This window comes from Poecilia reticulata, chromosome 18 (assembly GCF_904066995.2).
Source record: "Poecilia reticulata chromosome 18, P_reticulata-male-v2, whole genome shotgun sequence".
Classification (NCBI taxonomy): Eukaryota; Metazoa; Chordata; class Actinopteri; order Cyprinodontiformes; family Poeciliidae; genus Poecilia; species Poecilia reticulata.
In genome coordinates this window covers 24,639,621-24,659,099 of record NC_088847.1, presented here as the reverse complement: position 1 = coordinate 24,659,099, position 19,479 = coordinate 24,639,621, and the positions used below count along the sequence as shown (strand labels likewise).

The window sequence follows — 19,479 nt, the reverse complement described above, 5'->3', positions numbered from 1 at the left end:
ACCAGCTAACTGGCTAACCAGCCTCACTGCAGCAGTGCAGCTCTACAGAGCTCTGCTCCTGGAGCTGGTAGCACAGCTACCATATCTATGCTAACAGGTGAAGAACAGAGAAAGTCTCAGGAGACCTTTGAGCCCTTGAGGACTGGAGTTGGAGACCCCTGATCTCAGGTGTTTGTCGGCATCCCGGCCCAACTCTCACCACTCCGACTCGTTTCCAGGACGACGACATGAACGGAGAAGGAGGCGAGTCGGCGCAGAGGGAGGAAGGCGGCCTTGACGACACCAACGACCTGCCAGAGGTCAGAGTTCAGCGCCTCATGGACGAGGACCCGGCGTTCAGGAGAGGGCGCCTCCGCTGGCTGAAGCAGGAACAGCAGCGCATCCAGAACCTGCAGAAGCAGAACATCACCAAGAAACTGAGAGGACAGAACCAGAACCCAGGTTGGTGAGGGAGGGGTTTTTATATTGGATGGGCTAGCTACTCGTTAGCATTAGCTTTGTAGGCTAGTCACCCACTGGCCATTAGCAGAGATGTGCTAGCATTGGATGAGCTAGCTTAGCTTTGGAAAGGGGAGCAGCGCCAAACTATTCACACCCTCGAGGTTTCACAGATTTACTGAAGACAAAAACCTTCATGTGTGAAACAGCAGGAGAGTCATGGACATTTATACAAGCTAACGTCTGGAAACAAACGAGCATAGTCATGGGATAGACTGGCCTAGTCAAAGTCCAGACCTAAGACCAGATTAGAATCTTTAATAACAGCTGCTCTAAGCTGAATCTGAGCTCCAACTACTTCAGAACGAAGGTCACAGTGAGGTCACAGTGAGGTCATGATAAAATCACACTGAGGTCACAGAGGTCACGCTGTGCGTCTCCGCCCCCTGCAGGTCAGCTGGCCCCCACCGTCCCCGTCCATCTTCCCGGTACCGGCCGCTTCATCCCCCCCCAGGAGTGCAAGCTGAAGTTCCCCTTTAAGAGCAACCCGGCCCACCGGTTGTCATGGGGACCGGCCAGCGAGGCGCTGCAGGCTCTGGGTCTGGGCGGCGAGGGCGGGGGGGCAGAGGAGGACGGTGGGGGGGGCCAGGAGAACGGCGGGGGCTCCCCCACGCCGCCCCCGCTCCTCCCCCTCCCCTTCCCTATGCCCCCCCCACGCATGCGCACGCCCAGCCCTCACCGCGCCTGGCAACAGCGTAACCAAGGCAACCAGGGCGGCTTCCACCACAACCAGCCGGGCAACAACCAGAACTACCAGCGGCGCCAACGCCGCGGCTCCCTGGACGGCTCCGCCCCCAGCGGCGAGCAGGGCGGGGGCGGTCACCAGGGGCGACCGCGGCAGCGCAGGGCGGCGTCGCCCGGCGGGGAGCGAGGGGGCCGGCCGGGGCCCCGGGGCAACAGCAGGGACAGAGAGGGGGGCTTCTACTACAACCAGCGGCAGCCCCATCAGTTCCACCCACACCCGTACTACAACTCCCAGAATGCACCATTCCAGCCTCAGCCCAACTACCACAGCCTGCCGCGCTCCGGCCCCCTGCCCATCCCCCCCGACATGCTGCTGGGGGCGGGGCCTCCGCCCGCCGGCTGGGGCTTCAGCACGCCGCCCAGGATGAGGCGGCAGTTCAGCGCCCCCGACCTGAAGAACAAGGAGAACGTCATGTGACCCCGCGCTGGCCTCTGATTGGCTGCGGATCCTCATGCTGTAGAGAACAGACCGAGCGTGTGTGTGTGTGTGTGTGTGTGTGTGTGTGTGTGTTTCAGCACCTTTATGAAACAGAGTGTCTGAGGTCACGTCTGTCCTGCTGTTTGGGTTTTAACCGTCGCTCATGTCGGGTTTTATCTTAACCTCAGCCGTCGCCTAGGCAACGGGATCCATGTCTCATAACCGCTGGTTTAGTCTGATCAAGTTCTGGTTCTGGTCCGGTAGACGGTTCAGCTCCCAGGCAGAAGAGCTGGAATGTTAGAGCTGAAGCAGCTGGAGCGTTTTCCCATCATGCAGTTCTCCCACAGCGTTCCTCCTGACGGCGTTTCTGCTCTGACGCGCTACATGATGAGGTTCCGGCTTCACCTGAACGCTGCGTAGCCAACAGCTGCAAACCAAAGAGAGCCGCTCTGTGGCGACCCCTGCAGGTCCCCAGAGGGCATGGCGTGTGGAGAGGAGCACGCAACAGAGCTGTGTGTATATCTGAAGTTTATCGTTTATCTTGTTTTTTAATGGAGATGAATTTTAAAAGGAATGAAATGTGCTGACGGTGCGTTCAGTGTCACAGGCAATCATAGGAAACGAGAGAATAAAGTCTCAGGATGGGAGGCAGGAGGAGGAAGGACTGCGGATCATGTAGGGTTAGCAGGAGGGGATTCTGGGAGATGTAGTGAGATACAGAAGGCAGTGGAGGTTTGATGAATGTGTTAAATGTGTGGAGGTTAAATCCGCTCGCAGCAAAGCATTCTGGGAGAGGAGCACCAAAGTGTTTGAACGACCCAATAGGAGCGCTCCTTACTGCTTCGAGACGACAAAACAAAACGTTCTGGTTGGTCCAAACAGCCACGGAGCCAACCAATCACAGGACAATCCTGAAACCCGCTTCTGCCTCCGGGGCTGATGGGAAACGTAGTTTCCTCTTTCTGCTTTGTTTTATTTCCAGTTTGAGCCTCTGATTGGCTGTTTTATTTTGTGTAGTCATTTGCTTTTTGAGCTGCATATTTTAGCCACGCCCACAACCTCGGCCATGGGTGATGACGTCATCACATGTCATGGCTATGATTATTATAAAGTGTCATGATTAATGTTTGGTTGATGGGATGCTGCTACAGGAGCTCCGCCGTGTATCTTCTGCTCTGTGTGTCTGTGTGTGTGTGTGTGTGTCTCTGTGTGTGTGTCTCTGTGTGTGTCTCTGTGTGTGTGTGTGTGTGTGTGTGTGTCTCTGTGTGTGTGTCTCTGTGTGTGTCTCTGTGTGTGTCTCTGTGTGTGTGTGTGTGTGTGTGTCTCTGTGTGTGTGTCTCTGTGTGTGTGTCTCTGTGTGTGTGTGTGTGTCTCTCTGTGTGTGTCTCTGTGTGTGTGTGTGTCTCTGTGTGTGTGTGTGTGTGTGTCTCTGTGTGTGTGTGTGTGTGTGTCTCTGTGTGTGTCTCTGTGTGTGTGTCTCTGTGTGTGTCTCTGTGTGTGTCTGTGTGTGTGTGAGAGAGTTTCAGGATTAATTTAGACTCATCTTTTTATTTGACGTTTTGTTTTTATTTCTTTTTTTCTCTGGATTTGTTTGGGACCCTGATTCCAGAACATTCACTGCCGGCCCCGCCCACCCACACCTCTGCACCAATCACAGCCTCGGACGCTGTGACGTCACAGAGGGGGGGTTAGAGACGTTCTATTGGCCCAGAGCCGCCCGGGTGTTTCCCGTCTGTCGGGTTTTGTTGTATCAGGAACCAATCTCAGGCTCGACCTGCAGACATGATGGCAATAAACTGTCAGGAATCCAAGCTGCTGCTGTGTCGTTCTTCCAGCTACGGTGGCCGACAGGGGTCAAAACATTAAAGTGTCATTAGCTGTCACTAAGCTCTCAGGTTTAATATAAAGTTTTTTCACAGAATCAGGATAAGAAATGAAGCCAACATTCAAATATAAATGTCTTTTTGTTGCTACAGCGCCCCCTGCTGCCTGCTAGGATCAACATTAGAATCTACATTATTACTAATAAATCCCTGCTGCATGAATGATGGACGTTTATCATCGTTTATTATTGGGACGTTAGATTGGAGGATCCATGGTTAGAATTACTGCTGACATGTTTCTGCAAACATTAATATTAGTTGTTATATTTCATCATCAGATACATGAGGGAGGAAAACTGATTCAGACACAAAGTGAAGCTTCATAAAAACAGTAAAACTTCAGGAAACATTTCAGACCCATCGTGATACTGTGGCTTTATTTGTTTTTATATATTTCACTGCATCTAGATGTTTAATATAATAATGTTTAATGAGTTAACAGTTCTCTAGTTAAAGAGCTTTTCTGATCCCAGTGGGACAAGCTGATTACTATAATTATTATCTTACACAAACACATGTAGATGATGGGGACTCGCTCTGATCCTCCACACCAGTATGGGGGACTTTTACTGCCATAATTCCACAGCAAACATTTTCAGTCTGAAAGCAGAGCTTCATGTTTTTCTCCTCCAAACTTCTGCTCTCTCAAATCTTTCTTCTTAAGCTTAAAACTTGTTTCTCTGCTTGTGAAGCTCTCTGCTCGCGTGAGAATCATTTTCTGCCCAGAACAGAAAAGTGCCGTCGCCTGGCAACCTGTCAGCCAATAGAATGAGTGTTATACTGGGTGCGTTTGTTTCCTTCTAGTGGGTGAGCCTGTGTGGCTACTATCCATTATACAAATATTCACTGCAGTAACACACAACTTATTAAATTATTTTTTTAAATCGCACATTATGATTTCCAGATTCCTTTTCTAGATGATGTCTCCCAGTGGACAACATGAACATTTCAGACCCTCCATGGTTTCTAAGAGAACCTGCAGTTATCAAATACTTATTTCCTCGCAGTAGATCTGTTTTTAGAACGTCGACACATCCAGAGGAGTTCATGACAAACTTCACATGGATTTATTGGATTCTCGTGCAGAAAGTTACATTAAATACACTGAAGTCGTTTTAATTGTTGGTCAGAATGTGTGTTAAGATTAATACCAGAAAAGATGAAATAATTTAAAATGCCATTTGTCAGGAGTGAGAAGTTTGAAGCATTTTCTGTAAATCCTCAGGATGAAGGCAGCTCTGTGTTTATATGGAGGTAAAACAGCAACAACACAGCAGATCAGGTTGTAACTTTATGTTAAACTTTACAGTGAAGGCAGGAGGATGATGCTAATCTAAACATATTTCCAGACTCTCACTTCCCTCCCACATAACTGTCTGGATGTTCGGGGCTTCGGCCTTTTAAACACGTTTCAGAGACTTTAGAACAAACTCCCATCATGAAACTACTGGACACATTAGCTGGTCATTAACTTTCTGAAAGTTTATTTATTATTGAAGCCCTGAGGAGAAAAACAAAAGTCTACCATAATCCTCGTGAAAACATTTAGAAGCGCTTGATATTTGTGTTTAACGAGGTTTTAAGAGCTGCAGGTCTTTATGGAAACACCTATTAACAGCTGAAGCCTGATAATTACTCATTATCACTGCTTTGACTGGACGTCTGTCTGTCCTCATGAGTAAAACCAAATAGTTCAATGAGATTTCAAGATTAACAGCTCTAACTAAATAACAAAAATAAAATGTATTTTTACAACAGCTGAACCTGTTTGGGGTCTTTTTGTCCCAAAGGAATCTTCTAGAATGCACAACTGGACTTGTGGTCACAACATTATGGTTTTCCCTCAGTGTGTACGCACCGATGTTCCTTTAAGTCTCGTCGATACCTAAACATTTTCCCACAGTGCTCACACCAGTAGGGTCTCTCTCCAGTATGAATGCGGTGATGGGTTTTTAGATTATCTAAACGTGTAAAGGTTTTGCTGCATTTCTCACATCTGTATTTTCTTTCATCAGAATGAATGTTTCTGTGTGTTGCTAAATTACTTTGAAAGCAAAAACTTTTCCCACATTGATCACATACGTACAATTTTTCTCCAGTGTGAATCCTCTGGTGGGTTCTTAAATTATCACGCCGTGAAATTTTTTTCCCACATTGATCACAGCTGTACAGTTTTTTATCTTCATTTTTATCAGCATGGATTTTCTTGTGTTTTTTGAGAGAGGATGGGTTTGTGAAGCATTTTCCACACTGGTCACAGCTGTATGGTTTCTTCTCTTCGTCTGCTCTTTGGGAAGTTTCAGATGTTGTTGTAGCAGAGATCTTCTTACAGGAATCACTCTCGGGTTTCTTGATTCCAGTTGTTTTCAAGGTCTAATACATGTAAAATGAAAAACATGTTAGACATAGAGGAACATGCTTACGCTGCTCTTGCTGCTAGCATCTCTTTAAAAATCACAACACTTAGCTAGTGCTGCGTTAACTGACATTTAAAATGAATGAAACTCATCCTTAAATGGGTCAAATGGTTTGAAAACCCAGAAATTCATCTTGTGGCTCTTTTTTCATGATTATGGACGAACTTTGAATAAAGAGTTTAAACTAAAACATGGTTTGGACTCTGTGCAGCTGTTTTGGGGGAATAGTCTATATGCCACAGACTTCCGTTTCAGCACTTTCGCATTTTTTTGCCACATAGAGTGGTTCCGGTTCACAAACAACAGGATGTTAACAGGTAACAGGATGTTAACAGGTAACAGGATGTTAACAGGTAACAGTTTGTTAACAGGTAACAGTGTGCTGTTACCTGTTAACATACAGGTAACAGCACCTATATGTTAACAGGCTGTTAGCAGCATCCTGTTAACAGGTAACAGGATGCTAACAGGTAACAGGATGCTAACAGTGGCTCCTCAGACCTGCAGGACTATTAATGATGCTTATATAATTATTCAGACATCCTGAAACGCTCCAACAACAACAAAGGATTTAAGCTCAATGTGTCAAAACTTCACAATAACTTTGAAGGTAAGTTAATAAATCGTTTGTATTCATCATAATGCTTCATATGTCTGATGTAGCTAACAGGGACAAGCTTACAAAGGTGCTATGTAAATGTTAAGTGTTTTGATTATCTGTACAATCTACATATCTATGGATAGATAAAGATGTAGATATAAACATATATAGATCTGTCTATATTGTGCCCAAGCTATCAGTCGAAGCTGAAGTTAGCTTCCAAATGTAGCATCTAATTCGGAAAATAGCTAAAGGGCGATTACACTTAATTTTTCACTATCTTGAGCTTTTTTAATGTGTTGCACTTTAAAAACAACACCTAGACATTTCAAACCTAACTAGATTATTCTGTACTAACAGCAGAATAAATAAAACATTTGTGAAACCTTCTGATTGATCTGTGAAATTTGTAAAATGTCAGTAGATTCCAGCTTCGATCTGAATTATTAATTTAGCATAATTTTTTTAACTTTCCATTTTCTTTCTTTTTTTAAATCATTATTATAGCTGGAGTTGGACAGGAGTTCAGTTTGGTGGCTTCCTGGAGGGAGAGATTGGCTGAGCTAATGTTGCCAACAACTTTTCTCCTCCTATTAACTTTTCTGCTTTTCTTTATATAAAGTATTTCTATCAGTTACTCTGTTTCCATTTTGCTATATTTTTTTATTTGTACCTTAATGCTTACCTGGTCAGGTGAGGTGGAAATGTACATCCTCCTGATTACTGATGAATGTCAGAACCACATGGACTGAGCTGGTTACATCAGATCTGAATCTTTATTTCTCATTAAAACGACTTCTTGTCATTTTAAGACATTGTTATAAACTTGCATCTTTATTCTGCTGTAACGATGACTCAATCTTGCAATTAAAATTTCTTGTATCCTGACCGTAATGCTCCTTATACAACTCACAGATTATCGAAATAGCAATGCGTTATAGATGTGCAGTAATAGATGTGTTAGCTGCAGTGGCTAAGTCTTGGCTACATTCCGCTGTCGCCTTGATATCAGCAGGAAAATGAAAAACTAAGCACTGGATGGTACCGTCTAATTACTGGACACGACGGCACACCACAAAACTCGGTTGTTGTACCAGAAGCTCACAGATGTTTTAAGTTTTGCGTCTTTTTCGTGGTACAAATCTTGCAGCTTTGGGTAAAAACAATAGGAACAAGAGGGACCTGGAAACGATCTATGTGGCGAAAATTTAAACGGAAGTACGTCACCACTACCATTAGAGTGAATTTAGTTTGAGCCACATGATTAAAATTCAAGTCATCTGATATAAACATGTCTAGAACACCAACCTTCACTGTGTTTGCAGGTTTCTCCGCGTTTCTCTGCTGCTCCTTTATTTTCTCATGTTTCTCCATAATTCTGGTCTCAAAGTGCTAACAGTTGGCAGCTGCGCACTGCTGACTTCTTCTTCTTTTATGTTGGTTGGCAACAACTTACTGACGCGCATTACCGCCATCTACTGGAGCGGAGTGTGGAGCCTCTCATGTGCTGCTGTTGAGTTTTTGAAGCATCTATAAACTTGGACATGGATATCTATAGAACTTATTGTCTAAATATGATGGTACTGAATACGGATCTGGAAGGTTTTCTTTATTCTTTTTCTCCAACAAAGTAAAATCAACACTAACAGGAAATAGAGACGAATGAACAGGTGAAAGAGGAACAGTTTGATATTTATATGAGATAAATCAAAGTCTTTCATAATGTTTTTTATCTCCCAACCAAAATAATTTAAATACATTTTTTCCTCAACTAGGTTTTATAATTTCTCGACATGAATGTTTTCCATTACGGTTCTTTAAATGACACCAATGAGTTTCATGTAATAAAGTGCATTTCTCCCATTTCCACCAGTAAAGCTGAAGTTGTTCTGATGGCTCCTGTGCAGAACCTCAAGGCTTCATACTGAATAATATCTAATTATTTAAGAAATGATTCTGGTGCTGATCCAAAGGCTGCCATAATCAGATCTTATTAAACCGTATATATAGTTTTCAACACTTTCCTCTCAGCGCCACCAAACACCTCATAACATTTAAAACTCTCTTACATTTATCTTTACTTTTTGAATGTGAGTTTTTCATCCATCCACAAACCCAAAAACTCCTTTACTTTCTAAATCCTGTTTATACAAATACAATTTTACATCATTAGATACCTTCTGAAAAATAAAGTCTTTGTCTATAGAAATTTTAAATCCAAATTTATAAGACCACTCTTCTATACTATATATTGCTTCTTGTAGTTTAACTATACATTTTAAATTATTACCTCTCTTCCAAGTTGCTCCATCATCAGTAAATAATGAACATCCCATTCCAACTTATCAAACATATTAATCACAATAGAGAAAAACAAAGGACTCACAATACTTCCCTGAGGTGTTCCGTTTTCAACAAAACGTTTTTCTGACAATTGTTGACCTGTTCTTACTTGTATAGATTGTTGAGACGTTTCACCAGGTGGAGAAAGAGTCACATGCTGTTAGACAAAAGGCCACAGTAAAGAGCTACATGTCTGATTCTGTCAGACACCAAAGTCCATTTCTCATGAAAAATAAACGTTTTCTCAGGCCACAGAGACATGGTGAGATTCAGGGAGAGTCTTCAGTCCATATAATCAGCTGCTGCCCTCCTCCTGAGACGCTGCTCAGACTTTTTAGAAACTTCTCGGATGTGAAGGTTAAAGTTTCTCCTTTCAGCGCTGAAAGTGAATAAAATCAGTCTGAATGCTTTTTTGGCTGATTTTATGCTCCGTGTGTCGATACAAATTATTATTCATCGATCGGGATTTACATTCCCAACAAGACCTATTATGTAAAAACTCTTATCCAATTAAACATTGATCCTCTAACCCCCATTTTCCGTAATTTAATTAAAAACCTTCTTTCCACATCATATCATTTCTCTATATCAGCCACAGTCTCTTATTAATTTGCCCTTTTCTGATTTCATGTTCTAAACACAGAACAGGATCTATATTACTTCCACCTCTCCTAAATACACTTTTACATCTTGATAAACTTCCCTCTTCTCAACAAAATAACTCAATCTTTCATTTATCATTCTCTCCATTATTTTCCATAAATGTGAAGGTAAATATGGATTTGACTTCTTCACCAGGTTTTAATATTGGAACCATGATTTCTTCTCTCCATGCCAAAGGTAACAAAATCATTTCCCAGATCTAATTATAGAATTCAGATAAAACTTTTTAGATGAATTATTAAGTTTATTAACTTTTCCTGGAGATTAATTTTTTAATTTACTTAGAGCATTAATTCAAATAAAAAAGGACCATTTAATAAGTCATTTTACATTTTATTCTAATAAATTAACATTTTTATTACTTGACTTGTTTCTTCTTTTTAACCAACATGTTTGTCTTCAGTCACAGCAATAACATCTCCGTCTTCCAGACCTGGATATTCACTTCCAACTCCATTCATTTCATTATTCCCCAAAATTTTGACATTTTTATTTCCCTTCCAACCGAATTACAAAAGTTTTCCATAAACTTTTTCATTTTTCACAATTCTTTTAACAGCTTGTAACCTTTTATATTCAATAAAAGTCTGGAAATTCAGATTTCTCTTTAACAATCTAAAAGCCTCATTTCTAGATTTAATTGCCACATCACATTCATTTGTCCAATTTCTTATATTTTCCTTTTTTTGGGATTATTTCACCTAAAATGGCTTCATAGATATAAGAATTTACATCTAAATCTATATTAACCTTTTGCTTTTATTGATCACTTACTTATATTTTTCTCAATCAACATTTCCAAATATCTGTCTTTCTATACTTTCATTATCAATTCTTTCCATTTCTAAACCAATTTTAATATTTACCATTCTTACGTTCCATTGTAAAATAATCATCACCGTCTTCCTCCACCTGGTTTCCATCCATTTCAAGCCTTTTATTTATCAACTCCCATGATAAATCCTTCACAGCTAAACATTTTCTGCACCGTTGGTTCTGCTGCTGGTTTGGTTGATGATCAGCTGGGACCCGAGAGCCACGCCCACCACACGAAGCCCCGCCCATCACACGAAGCCCCGCCCATCACACGAAGCCCCGCCCACCACGTTTTTTTTCTTCCAACCAATCTTCAGTCAGTTTTCTCTGAGACGTCTTTCCAGGTGTTTGTTAATCTTTTTAAATGAAAGTGGTGTTTTTATGGTGTTGCTGCATCGCATCGTTTTCTGGGCCAGGAGAGTTAAAGGCCAGGATGAACGGATGACAAGCAGATCATGTTTCTGCTCTTTGGGTGAAAACAAACCTTTAGACCACAGGAGTCAGACTCCAGTCCTCTGCTGTCCTGAAACCCTCAGATGAGCCTCTGTTGCACCTGAGCAGGATGATCTGGAGAAACGATCCACACCAGGATGAAGCCGTTTCCAGGGTTTTATATCTGTGGCTCATCTAAAACCTGCAGGACAGGACTGGATGGTTTAGGTGGATAAAAATGTGCCTCAGTAAATGTTCTCCATTTCTGCCCTCAGATTGTCTGACTGATTTTTCATCGGTTACATTAAACGTCCTGCTCTGGAGTCGGTTCATCTGATCTTGTTGAAGCTAAAAGCTTCAATAAATTAATGTGCTAAATGATGGATTTGAAGAACTTTGATCTCTGCAGAGTTTATTTCATTCAGACTAACTGGAGGATTTTCTGGCCCAAACGGCCTATTTAAAGCCCAGAAACCAGAGAGTTTGATTAAAATGGTCAAATCTGAATCATTTCCATTTTCACTCTGACTTCTAGTGGTAGTTTCTAAATAAACCTCTAAAAGCATTAAATAGTTTTAAAAACAGAGAAATAAAATGAAACTTCAGAAATAAACAATAAGAGACAAAACAGATAAATGTCAGAATGAAACTGAAACAAGTTTGTTTTACTTTGTGTTTTAAAAATAATTCAGTATGAAGTATGAATATTCAGAGTTATTCCAAGTATCGACTGACCTGCAGTTACATGTTGAATCATAAACCTTCAGCTTCACTTCAGCTAAAACGACTCCAGGTAAATCCTGAGCCAGTTTCTGTCAGAGGCTGAACGATTGATCAATAACTGATCATTATCTGTTCATTTTTATATTCATGTCATCATCTCACCAAAAGGGTGAAAATGTTTCTATAATGTTTCTCCTGTCAGGCATTCAAACATTTTAAAGTTCTTAACAGAAATAAAAGTTTTACATTTTATCCCAGTTTGAAGTTTTATTTTATATTTAATAGTGAAAATGACAACATTTTTAATAAAATAGATTAATGGAGTCATTCAGATTATTGGCTTCATATATTTTCTTTTTCTTTCTAATGTGACTTTAAGGGAAACAACAATTACAGCAACTGCAATTGTTGCTGTAATTGTTGCAGCAACGATCAAGTTGCTTGTTGCTGTTTCCTTCCCACTGTCGCCATCAGCATCTTCAGGCCGGACGCCGCCGTCCATCACGGCCACCGGCGTCTCCACTGCAGGAACAGAAACCAGCAGCTGGATCAGAACCGCTCAGACGGAACCAGAGCCAGAACCAGACCCAGAGCCGGACTCACCTGTGTCTGTGACGGTCAGGTTGACGGAGCGGCGGACCTCGGGTCCCGGCCCCGGTCCCTGCAGGTGACACTCGTAGGTCCCGGCGTCCAGGAAGCTGGCGTTCCTCAGGATGAGCGAGGCGTCTCCGCCCGTCATGGCGGCGTCCCGCAGCATGACTCTGCCGTGGAAGTGGCGGTGCTGGTAGCGCTCGAAGCTGCGCCTGTTCCTGTAGAAGTAAACGTAGCCGCCGGCGCTCAGGTCCGACCGGCTCCACTTCAGGACGGAGACGTTCGGCACGCCGCCGTGGCACGCCAACGTCACGTCCTGCAGCAGCCGCACGCTCACTTCCTGTTGGCCTGGACACACAAACATCAGAACAGCTCAGAGTTAAGGACAGGAAGCTGACCGGAAACCGCCAGAAAACCTCCTGGTTTTAGGAGAATCCTGATTTGTTGGAACCGCCATGTTGGAGCCGCCATATTGGAACCGCCATGTTGGAGCCGCCATATTGGAGCCGCCATGTTGGAGCCATCATGTTGGAGCCGCCATATTGGAACCGCCATGTTGGAGCCGCCATATTGGAGCCGCCATGTTGGAGCCATCATGTTGGAGCCATCATGTTGGAGCCGCCATATTGGAGCCGCCATATTGGAACCGCCATGTTGGAGCCGCCATATTGGAGCCGCCATGTTGGAGCCATCATGTTGGAGCCGCCATATTGGAACCGCCATGTTGGAGCCGCCATATTGGAGCCGCCATGTTGGAGCCATCATGTTGGAGCCATCATGTTGGAGCCGCCATATTGGAACCGCCATGTTGGAGCCGCCATATTGGAGCGTTCTGCACCGTTTCATCTCTGGAACCGGATGTTCTGGTTCTGGATCGGTTCTGACCAAACACAGAATCCACTGATGAAGAAATGATGCGTTCATGTAAATCAGAGGGACGAAGGAAACGGAAATTCACTCGTTCATTTAACTAAACTTTATTATGTTGAAGGTTTTCTGTTTCATTCAGTGGAAAAGCTGGTGGAGGACGAGTCAGATGAGGTCAGAGGTCAGATGGTTCCTCAGGGCTCAAGCTTCATTATTCTGCTGTTTGTGGCTCTGCAGACACTTTTTCTCTCAGAAATCCAGAATCTTCAGCCAGAAAAATCGAGTACATTTCTACCAAAAAACAAAACTCAGAAAATCTGAGATTAATGTTAGAAATTTTCTGAAAAAAAAAACAAACAAAAAAACTTTGAAGTTTCTGAGTCGACTTTTGAAACTGAAAATTTCCGAAATGCAAAAATTCTCATCTCTGGAAAGTTCCAAGTTTTTCTAGAAAATTTCTGAGTCAAATCTAAAAGTTTCTGAGTTTTTTGTGTAAATTTCCTTCTTTTTAATCCAGAACGTCCCTGAAACGCCTCATGAGGATCATCTGGTTCTGGTTTCACTGCAACCAGGATCACAATCACACTGAAACTCTTATTTTCTTTTTTTCTATCAAGCAACAATAATTTATCACTCATTAATCTGGTTGATGAACTTTTGCTCGTCTTTCTGTTTGAATCTTTTCAGTTTTATTTCCTGGTTCGTTTAGTTTAGATCAGGGGTGTCAAACTCCAGTCCTCGAGGGCCGGTGTCCTGCAACTTTTAGAAGTGCCTCTGCTGCACCACCTGAATAGAATAATTAGGTCATTAGCAGGACTCTGGAGAACTGAGGAGGTAATTCAGCCATTTGATTCAGGTGTTTTGTACCTGTGGCACATCTAAAAACTGCAGGACAGCGACTGGAGCAGGACAGCGACTGGAGCAGGACAGCGACTGGAGCAGGACAGCGACTGGAGCAGGACAGCGACTGGAGCAGGACAGCGACTGGAGCAGGACAGCGGCCCTTCAGGACTGGAGTTTGACACCCCTGGTTTAGAGGCTTCGTTCCATTTCCAGGTTTCTCCTCCAAACGGATCCTTGGGATCCAGTCCTGGTTTTCCAGGGATCTGAGCCTTTAACTCCGACTTCCTGTTAGTGATTATTTGGAGATTCTTCCTGAAGAAGCTGGACCAATCAAAGTCCAGACTGACCTGGTGGGAGTTAATGCAGCACTGGAGTGAGACAGAACGAACCTTACAACACACACACACACACACACACACACACTTCCATCTTTATTATATTAATAAAGATGGAAGTCGTCACTGACTTCGTGTTGACTCACCTTTTGCCAGGTAAATGAGGGAAACGGCCAGAAACCAGCAGCTGGTCTCCATGGTAACAGGATCAGATGGTCTCAGTACCGACTGAGAGCAGAGCGGAGAGAAGATCGGCTTTAAATACCTGAGTTACTTTCACTTTCAGTTTGAGTTTACAGGAAGGCGGGGGGACAAATTTCCTTTAAACGTCTCCATTTACTGGAACAAGAACTCAGTTTCATTTTATTTACAGCTGAAAAAAACATTTATTACAGGAACGGTGGAGATCCCTGAGTTTGTTTCATTCACTCATTTCAAACACTAAAATGAGTCCCAGCTGCTTTCAGCTGAGTCCATTTGACTCATTTCAGAAAACTCTGATTTTGAAACTGGACCTTGAGACCTGCTTGGTTCTGTCGCAATAAATCAATAAATCAGACGATAAATCAAACATAATTGACATGATTCTCATTTTTCTCTTTCTACTAAAAATCTGGATGATAAATGATAAAAGTTTCCAGTTTGGTGTTTTGGTTCCAGCCAGGAGAACCTCAGGGTCCGGTCCTGGGACTGACTGAAGGTCAAGAGGTCATTTTGGACCGGTCCGTCCAGAACCTCCATATTGGTGAAGCTGCTCTGAATCAGAGGGGAAAATATTCTGACCCGGAGGAAACCTTCGTCTGGAGAGGATTCACCAGTGACATCACTTCCTGTTACTATTTATAGCACCTGCAGGCAGGAAGCTCCAGGTCCTGAACTCAGACTTATAAAACTCTGAGTTTCTAACTCTTTGACTTCTGCTGACCTTCAGTCAGGACCGGACCCTGAGGTTCTCCAGTGATTCTGTCTGTTAGAGCTGTGGGTTCTGGTTCTGGTTGTTAGAGCTGTGGGTTCTGGTTCTGGTTGTTAGAGCTGTGGGTTCTGGTTCTGGTTGTTAGAGCTGTGGGTTCTGGTTCTGGTTGTTAGAGCTGTGGGTTCTGGTTCTGGTTGTTAGAGCTGTGGGTTCTGGTTCTGGTTGTTAGAGCTGTGGGTTCTGGTTCTGGTTGTTAGAGCTGTGGGTTCTGGTTCTGGATGGGTTCCTGCTCTACCCGTCATCACATCCTGCTGTCACCAGTCAGAGTTTCCAGTCAGAGGGTCTGAAGACAGGAAGTGGTTTCCTCTCTGAATCGACCCGAGCTGCCAGACTTCCTGCTCTGCTGCTCTCAGCAGGAATTTAAATCTTTTTGTGGTTTTTCTATTTATTGATCATCTATTGGTTCCTGACGCCTCTGATCGGCCGATTGATGGAAACCTGCCTGTCAGGAGACAGGAAGTGGTTTTTCCTTCCATCATAAGAAAATCTTTCTTCATCAGAAGAAACCATGGCGGTACCGTCTCTGCTGCGGCTGCTCAGTGAGTACGACCCGGATTCTGAAAGGTTCTGGTCCGATTTATCAGGTTCAGGTTCTCCTGGCTTCAGGGTTTTAGACTTTAACATCAGAGACACGAGGAAAGTTAGAAACAGATTACTGAGTTCATGTTTATGTTTCTGAGGCTGGTTCCCTCCTGGTGGTCCAGTCGACCCGGTTCTACTGGAGCCAGAACATCTGCTCCACCTCCAGCTGCTGTGGTTCTGAGTCAAACCAACCTGTTCCCCTCCTGGCCTGTGGGGGCGCTGCACCAAGAACCACTGAGGGAAACGACAGTATAAGAACCACAGCAGCTGGAGACGGAGCAGATGATGAAGTTCTGGTTCCAATAGAACTGAGTCTACTGGACTTTCAGTTTCAAATCATGTTTAAAACTGTTGTTCTGATCTCCAGTGATGACCTCATCAATGACCTCATCAATGACCTCATCACTGAGCCACAGAACCAACAACGGTGGGTAATGATTTCCTCTTCATCTTAACTCCTGTTGGCATCAGAAACTCATGAAGTCCTGAAGCTTCATTGACTCATTTCTTGTCTTCTGGACTCGACCTGCTGAGTCGAGTCCAGAACAAAACGTTTTTCAGTCCAGAAAGTTCTTCACTGTCCAGACTGATGGTTCCTGTTTCCCTCCAGCTGCTCTGACTCTGAGTCCCAGCAGATCTCAGTTCTTTGAAGGAGAAAAGGTTTCTATGATCTGCTCTGCTGGATGGACTGTGAGGAGAAACACGACCACAGACACCAGGACTGAGTGTGAGGACTGGGGGGAACCAGCTGGTTCCTCCTGTGAGGTCAGTCACATCTTCCCATTAGACTCTGGTGTGTACTGGTGTGAGTCCACATCTGGATCCTCCCCCAGCAGCAGCAGCAGCATCCAGCTCTCTGTCTCTGGTAAGATCAGACTGTGGAGTTAGTGTTGCTGTGTGGAAATGGATGAAATGCTGTAGTTTGTCTCTGTGTTGAGGTGGATCAGTGATCCTGCAGAGTCCTGTCCTCCCTGTGATGGAGGGAGATGACGTCACTCTGAGCTGCAGAGCAAAGAGTCCAGCCCACAACCTCCCAGCTGCTTTCTATAAAGATGGCTCCTTCATTGGTGATGGACCATCAGGTCACATGACCCTCCTCCATGTCTCCAGCTCTGATGAAGGCCTCTACCAGTGCAGCATCAGCGGTCAGGATGGAGAGTCTCCATCCAGCTGGATCTCTGTGGAAGGTCTGGTAATCTGAAGCGTGGCGTCCCACAGGGTCGTGACCTCAACCCAAATTTCTTCTTCTGACCTTCTTTTAAGGTACTTTTGTGATTTCTTCCACCAGTCTCAAAACTTTAGAGGCTGGTTCCAGTCCCTCCCTGCCACACAGTGAAGTGTCCTTGAGCCTCATTTAAAGAGACGGTAGCATAAAGAGCTGCTGTTAGACGGAGCTCAGAACGAGTCAAAGAAGATCCTGAGGAATCAGCAGGAAGTCAGACCAGAGCATGACACTTCCACTTCCTGTAGAGCACAGCTGGATGGTTTAGAGGAGAACAGGAAGGGCTTAGCATGATGTGATAGCATGATGTGTTAGCATGGTTTGTTAGCATGATGTGATAGCACGATGTGTTAGCATGGTTTGTTAGCATGATGTGTTAACATGGTTTGTTAGCATAATGTGTTAGCATGATGTGTTAGCATGGTTTGTTAGGATGATGTGTTAACATGTGTTAGCATGGTTTGTTTGTATGATGTGTTAGCATGGTTTGTTAGCATGATGTGTTAACATGATGTGTTAGCATGGTTTGTTAGCATAACGTGATAGCATGATGTGTTAGCATGGTTTGTTAGCATGTTGTGTTAACATGATGTGTTAGCATGGTTTGTTAGCATGATGTGTTAGCATGGTTTGTTAGCATAACGTGATAGCATGATGTGTTAACATGATGTGTTAGCATGGTTTGTTAGCATAACGTGATAGCATGATGTGTTAGCATGGTTTGTTAGCATGTTGTGTTAACATGATGTGTTAGCATGGTTTGTTAGCATGATGTGTTAACATGATGTGTTAGCATGGTTTGTTAGCGTAACGTGATAGCATGTGTTAGCATGGTTTGTTAGCATGTTGTGTTAGAAGGATGTGTTAGCATGGCTGAGCGGGTCGGTTTGGTCCATATCAGTCTGACTCTAAACCATAACCACTTTCAGATCTGCTTGTTTCTCCCAGCTAAGGCTAACAATTATAACCATTAGCTGGTTCCTGTCTGTTTCAGGCTCAGCGCCCCCTGCTGACCGGCTTCCTCTACTCCTCCTGTCCATTCTGGTTCCGGTCGGTTCTGTTCTGGTGGTACTGGTTGTAATGGGGAGACGATGCGTTCAGAGGAAGCTCCGAGGTCAGACACTCCCTCCACCATGCTGTGCTTTCAATGTTTGCTGTAGTTTATTGTAGTTTATTTGTAGTTACTGTGAGCTTCAGTCAGAGGTAAAGCTGCTGTTTCTCCTGCAGCTGCAGAGAAAGATGGCGTCACCTACAGTGCGATCCGGATCAGCACGGAGCCACCAGACCGTCTCAGAACAGGTCCGGCTGGGTCCGAACCAAGAGTCAGATGGTTCTGGTTCTGTTCTGGTTCTGACCAGTCTGTGTGGTTCTGTTCAGGTTCTGGTCCAGACACCGTCTACACCGAGGTGAGGAGGACCGGTTCTGGCCCGGTCGGACCCAGAGGAGCCATCAGCTGCTGATCTTCACCAAACTGAACCTGGAGGCGGGCCTGAAGCCGTTGACTCAGCTGTGACATCACTTCCTGTCGCAGTGAAAGGAAGTGATGTCACAGCTGAGTGACAGGAAGTGTCAATGGGCTCATTGACCCAGAATGTAGCAGAGGTTCTGTTGGACCTTCAGCAGATTTTACAGCTTTAACACTTAGAGCAAGAAAATTATCAGTTTTATCTTTTTAAATTTTTATATTTTTTAAGTTATTCCAGTTTCCTTTGTTTTTATTTAAGGTGGTTTCTATGTTTCTGCAGGAAGTGATGTTCAGCCCGGTTCTGATGTTCAGTCCGGTTCTGATGTTCAGCCCGGTTCTGATGTTCAGTCCGGTTCTGATGTTTTTGTTTGTATTAAAGATGGCGGATCAGGCTGTTGGATGTTTTTTATTCAGATATTAAATCAGTTTTTTTTACTGGTTCATTCAGAACAAACAGAAAGTTCTGACCCTGAAGCTTGGTTCAGGTGGTTCTGGTCGGCATGTTTTGGTTTCCGGGGCAACAACACAGGGACTCACATGGCTGCTCTGAGTTCACACAGACTTCACAATGTCTTGTTCGTTTTTTGTACTTATTACTCTTATTTTATTATATTCATATATGTACGATTTCTTGTATAATCTCTTTTATATGACAGATGTAACCTTATGTGGAAAGGTCACTTCTTATTTTCACAAAGTAAATGTGCATAAATAAAATCAAATATAGCATTTTAACCACCATTATGGTTTAAGATCAGGTTCATCTTACAGAAACCTTCATCAGCTGCGGTGAGTTTTTTGCTGTGCCTTTAAGTTTGACTTCAGAGTGAAGAGTTTACCACACAGCTCACACCAGTACGGCTTCTCTCCAGTGTGTGATTGTCTGTGAACATCCAACAAGTTTTTCTAATCAAATCTTTCCCACACTGTTCACAGCTGTGGGGTTTGTCTCCAGTATGTGTCTGCTTATGCTTTTTGAGGCTACAAAAACTTTGAAATGTTTTCACACATATTTCACATTCATGTTGTCTCTCCTCTGTGTGGGTCAGTTTGAGTCTTCAAA

The 19,479-nt window shown here is 43.7% G+C and overlaps 3 protein-coding genes across 4 annotated transcripts in view; 2 read left to right on the top strand and 1 right to left on the bottom strand.

The window, feature by feature from the left end:
- LOC103460316 (kinesin-like protein KIF1C) overlaps positions 1 to 3,471 on the top strand; it is a 22,306-nt gene extending 18,835 nt beyond the window's left edge. The window contains exons 26-27 of the mRNA XM_081599075.1: positions 219 to 441; positions 891 to 3,471. Coding sequence (XP_081455201.1) covers positions 219 to 441; positions 891 to 1,660 — 993 coding nt within the window. The 3' untranslated portion in view covers positions 1,661 to 3,471. The remainder of the gene's footprint in view (positions 1 to 218; positions 442 to 890) is intronic.
- Positions 3,472 to 11,451: 7,980 nt separating this feature from the next.
- LOC145548539 (uncharacterized) lies at positions 11,452 to 14,466 on the bottom strand. The gene is made up of 3 exons (XM_081599082.1): positions 14,321 to 14,466; positions 12,142 to 12,477; positions 11,452 to 12,060 (listed from the first exon to the last, which is right to left on the bottom strand). The coding sequence occupies exons 1-3, from the start codon at positions 14,370 to 14,372 to the stop codon at positions 11,867 to 11,869; spliced, it is 582 nt and encodes a 193-aa protein (XP_081455208.1). The 5' UTR covers positions 14,373 to 14,466; the 3' UTR covers positions 11,452 to 11,866.
- Positions 14,467 to 14,558: 92 nt separating this feature from the next.
- On the top strand, positions 14,559 to 19,266 carry LOC103460301 (uncharacterized). Of its 2 annotated transcripts, XM_081599084.1 has the most exons (6): positions 14,559 to 15,686; positions 16,097 to 16,156; positions 16,340 to 16,916; positions 17,018 to 18,065; positions 18,179 to 18,250; positions 18,329 to 19,266. In XM_081599084.1, exons 1-3 carry the CDS (start codon positions 15,656 to 15,658, stop codon positions 16,615 to 16,617), a joined length of 369 nt encoding a protein of 122 aa, XP_081455210.1. In that variant the 5' UTR covers positions 14,559 to 15,655; the 3' UTR covers positions 16,618 to 16,916; positions 17,018 to 18,065; positions 18,179 to 18,250; positions 18,329 to 19,266. The 2 variants fall into 2 exon arrangements, with proteins under 2 accessions (XP_081455210.1, XP_081455209.1); XM_081599083.1 differs by having other exon boundaries at positions 16,340 to 18,065.
- Positions 19,267 to 19,479: the final 213 nt, after the last annotated feature.

Bases quoted from the DNA above. Each gene is read 5' to 3' on its own strand.
- LOC145548539 (XM_081599082.1), bottom strand. From the start codon at position 14,372: ATGGAGACCAGCTGCTGGTTTCTGGCCGTTTCCCTCATTTACCTGGCA. The intron at 12,478-14,320 runs GTGAGTCAACAC...TTGTGTGTCCAG, and splicing joins CCTCATTTACCTGGCAAAAG to GCCAACAGGAAGTGAGCGTG. The intron at 12,061-12,141 runs GTGAGTCCGGCT...CTGTTCCTGCAG, and splicing joins CCTGACCGTCACAGACACAG to TGGAGACGCCGGTGGCCGTG.
- LOC103460301 (XM_081599084.1), top strand. From the start codon at position 15,656: ATGGCGGTACCGTCTCTGCTGCGGCTGCTCA. The intron at 15,687-16,096 runs GTGAGTACGACC...TCTGATCTCCAG, and splicing joins GTCTCTGCTGCGGCTGCTCA to TGATGACCTCATCAATGACC. The intron at 16,157-16,339 runs GTGGGTAATGAT...GTTTCCCTCCAG, and splicing joins GAGCCACAGAACCAACAACG to CTGCTCTGACTCTGAGTCCC.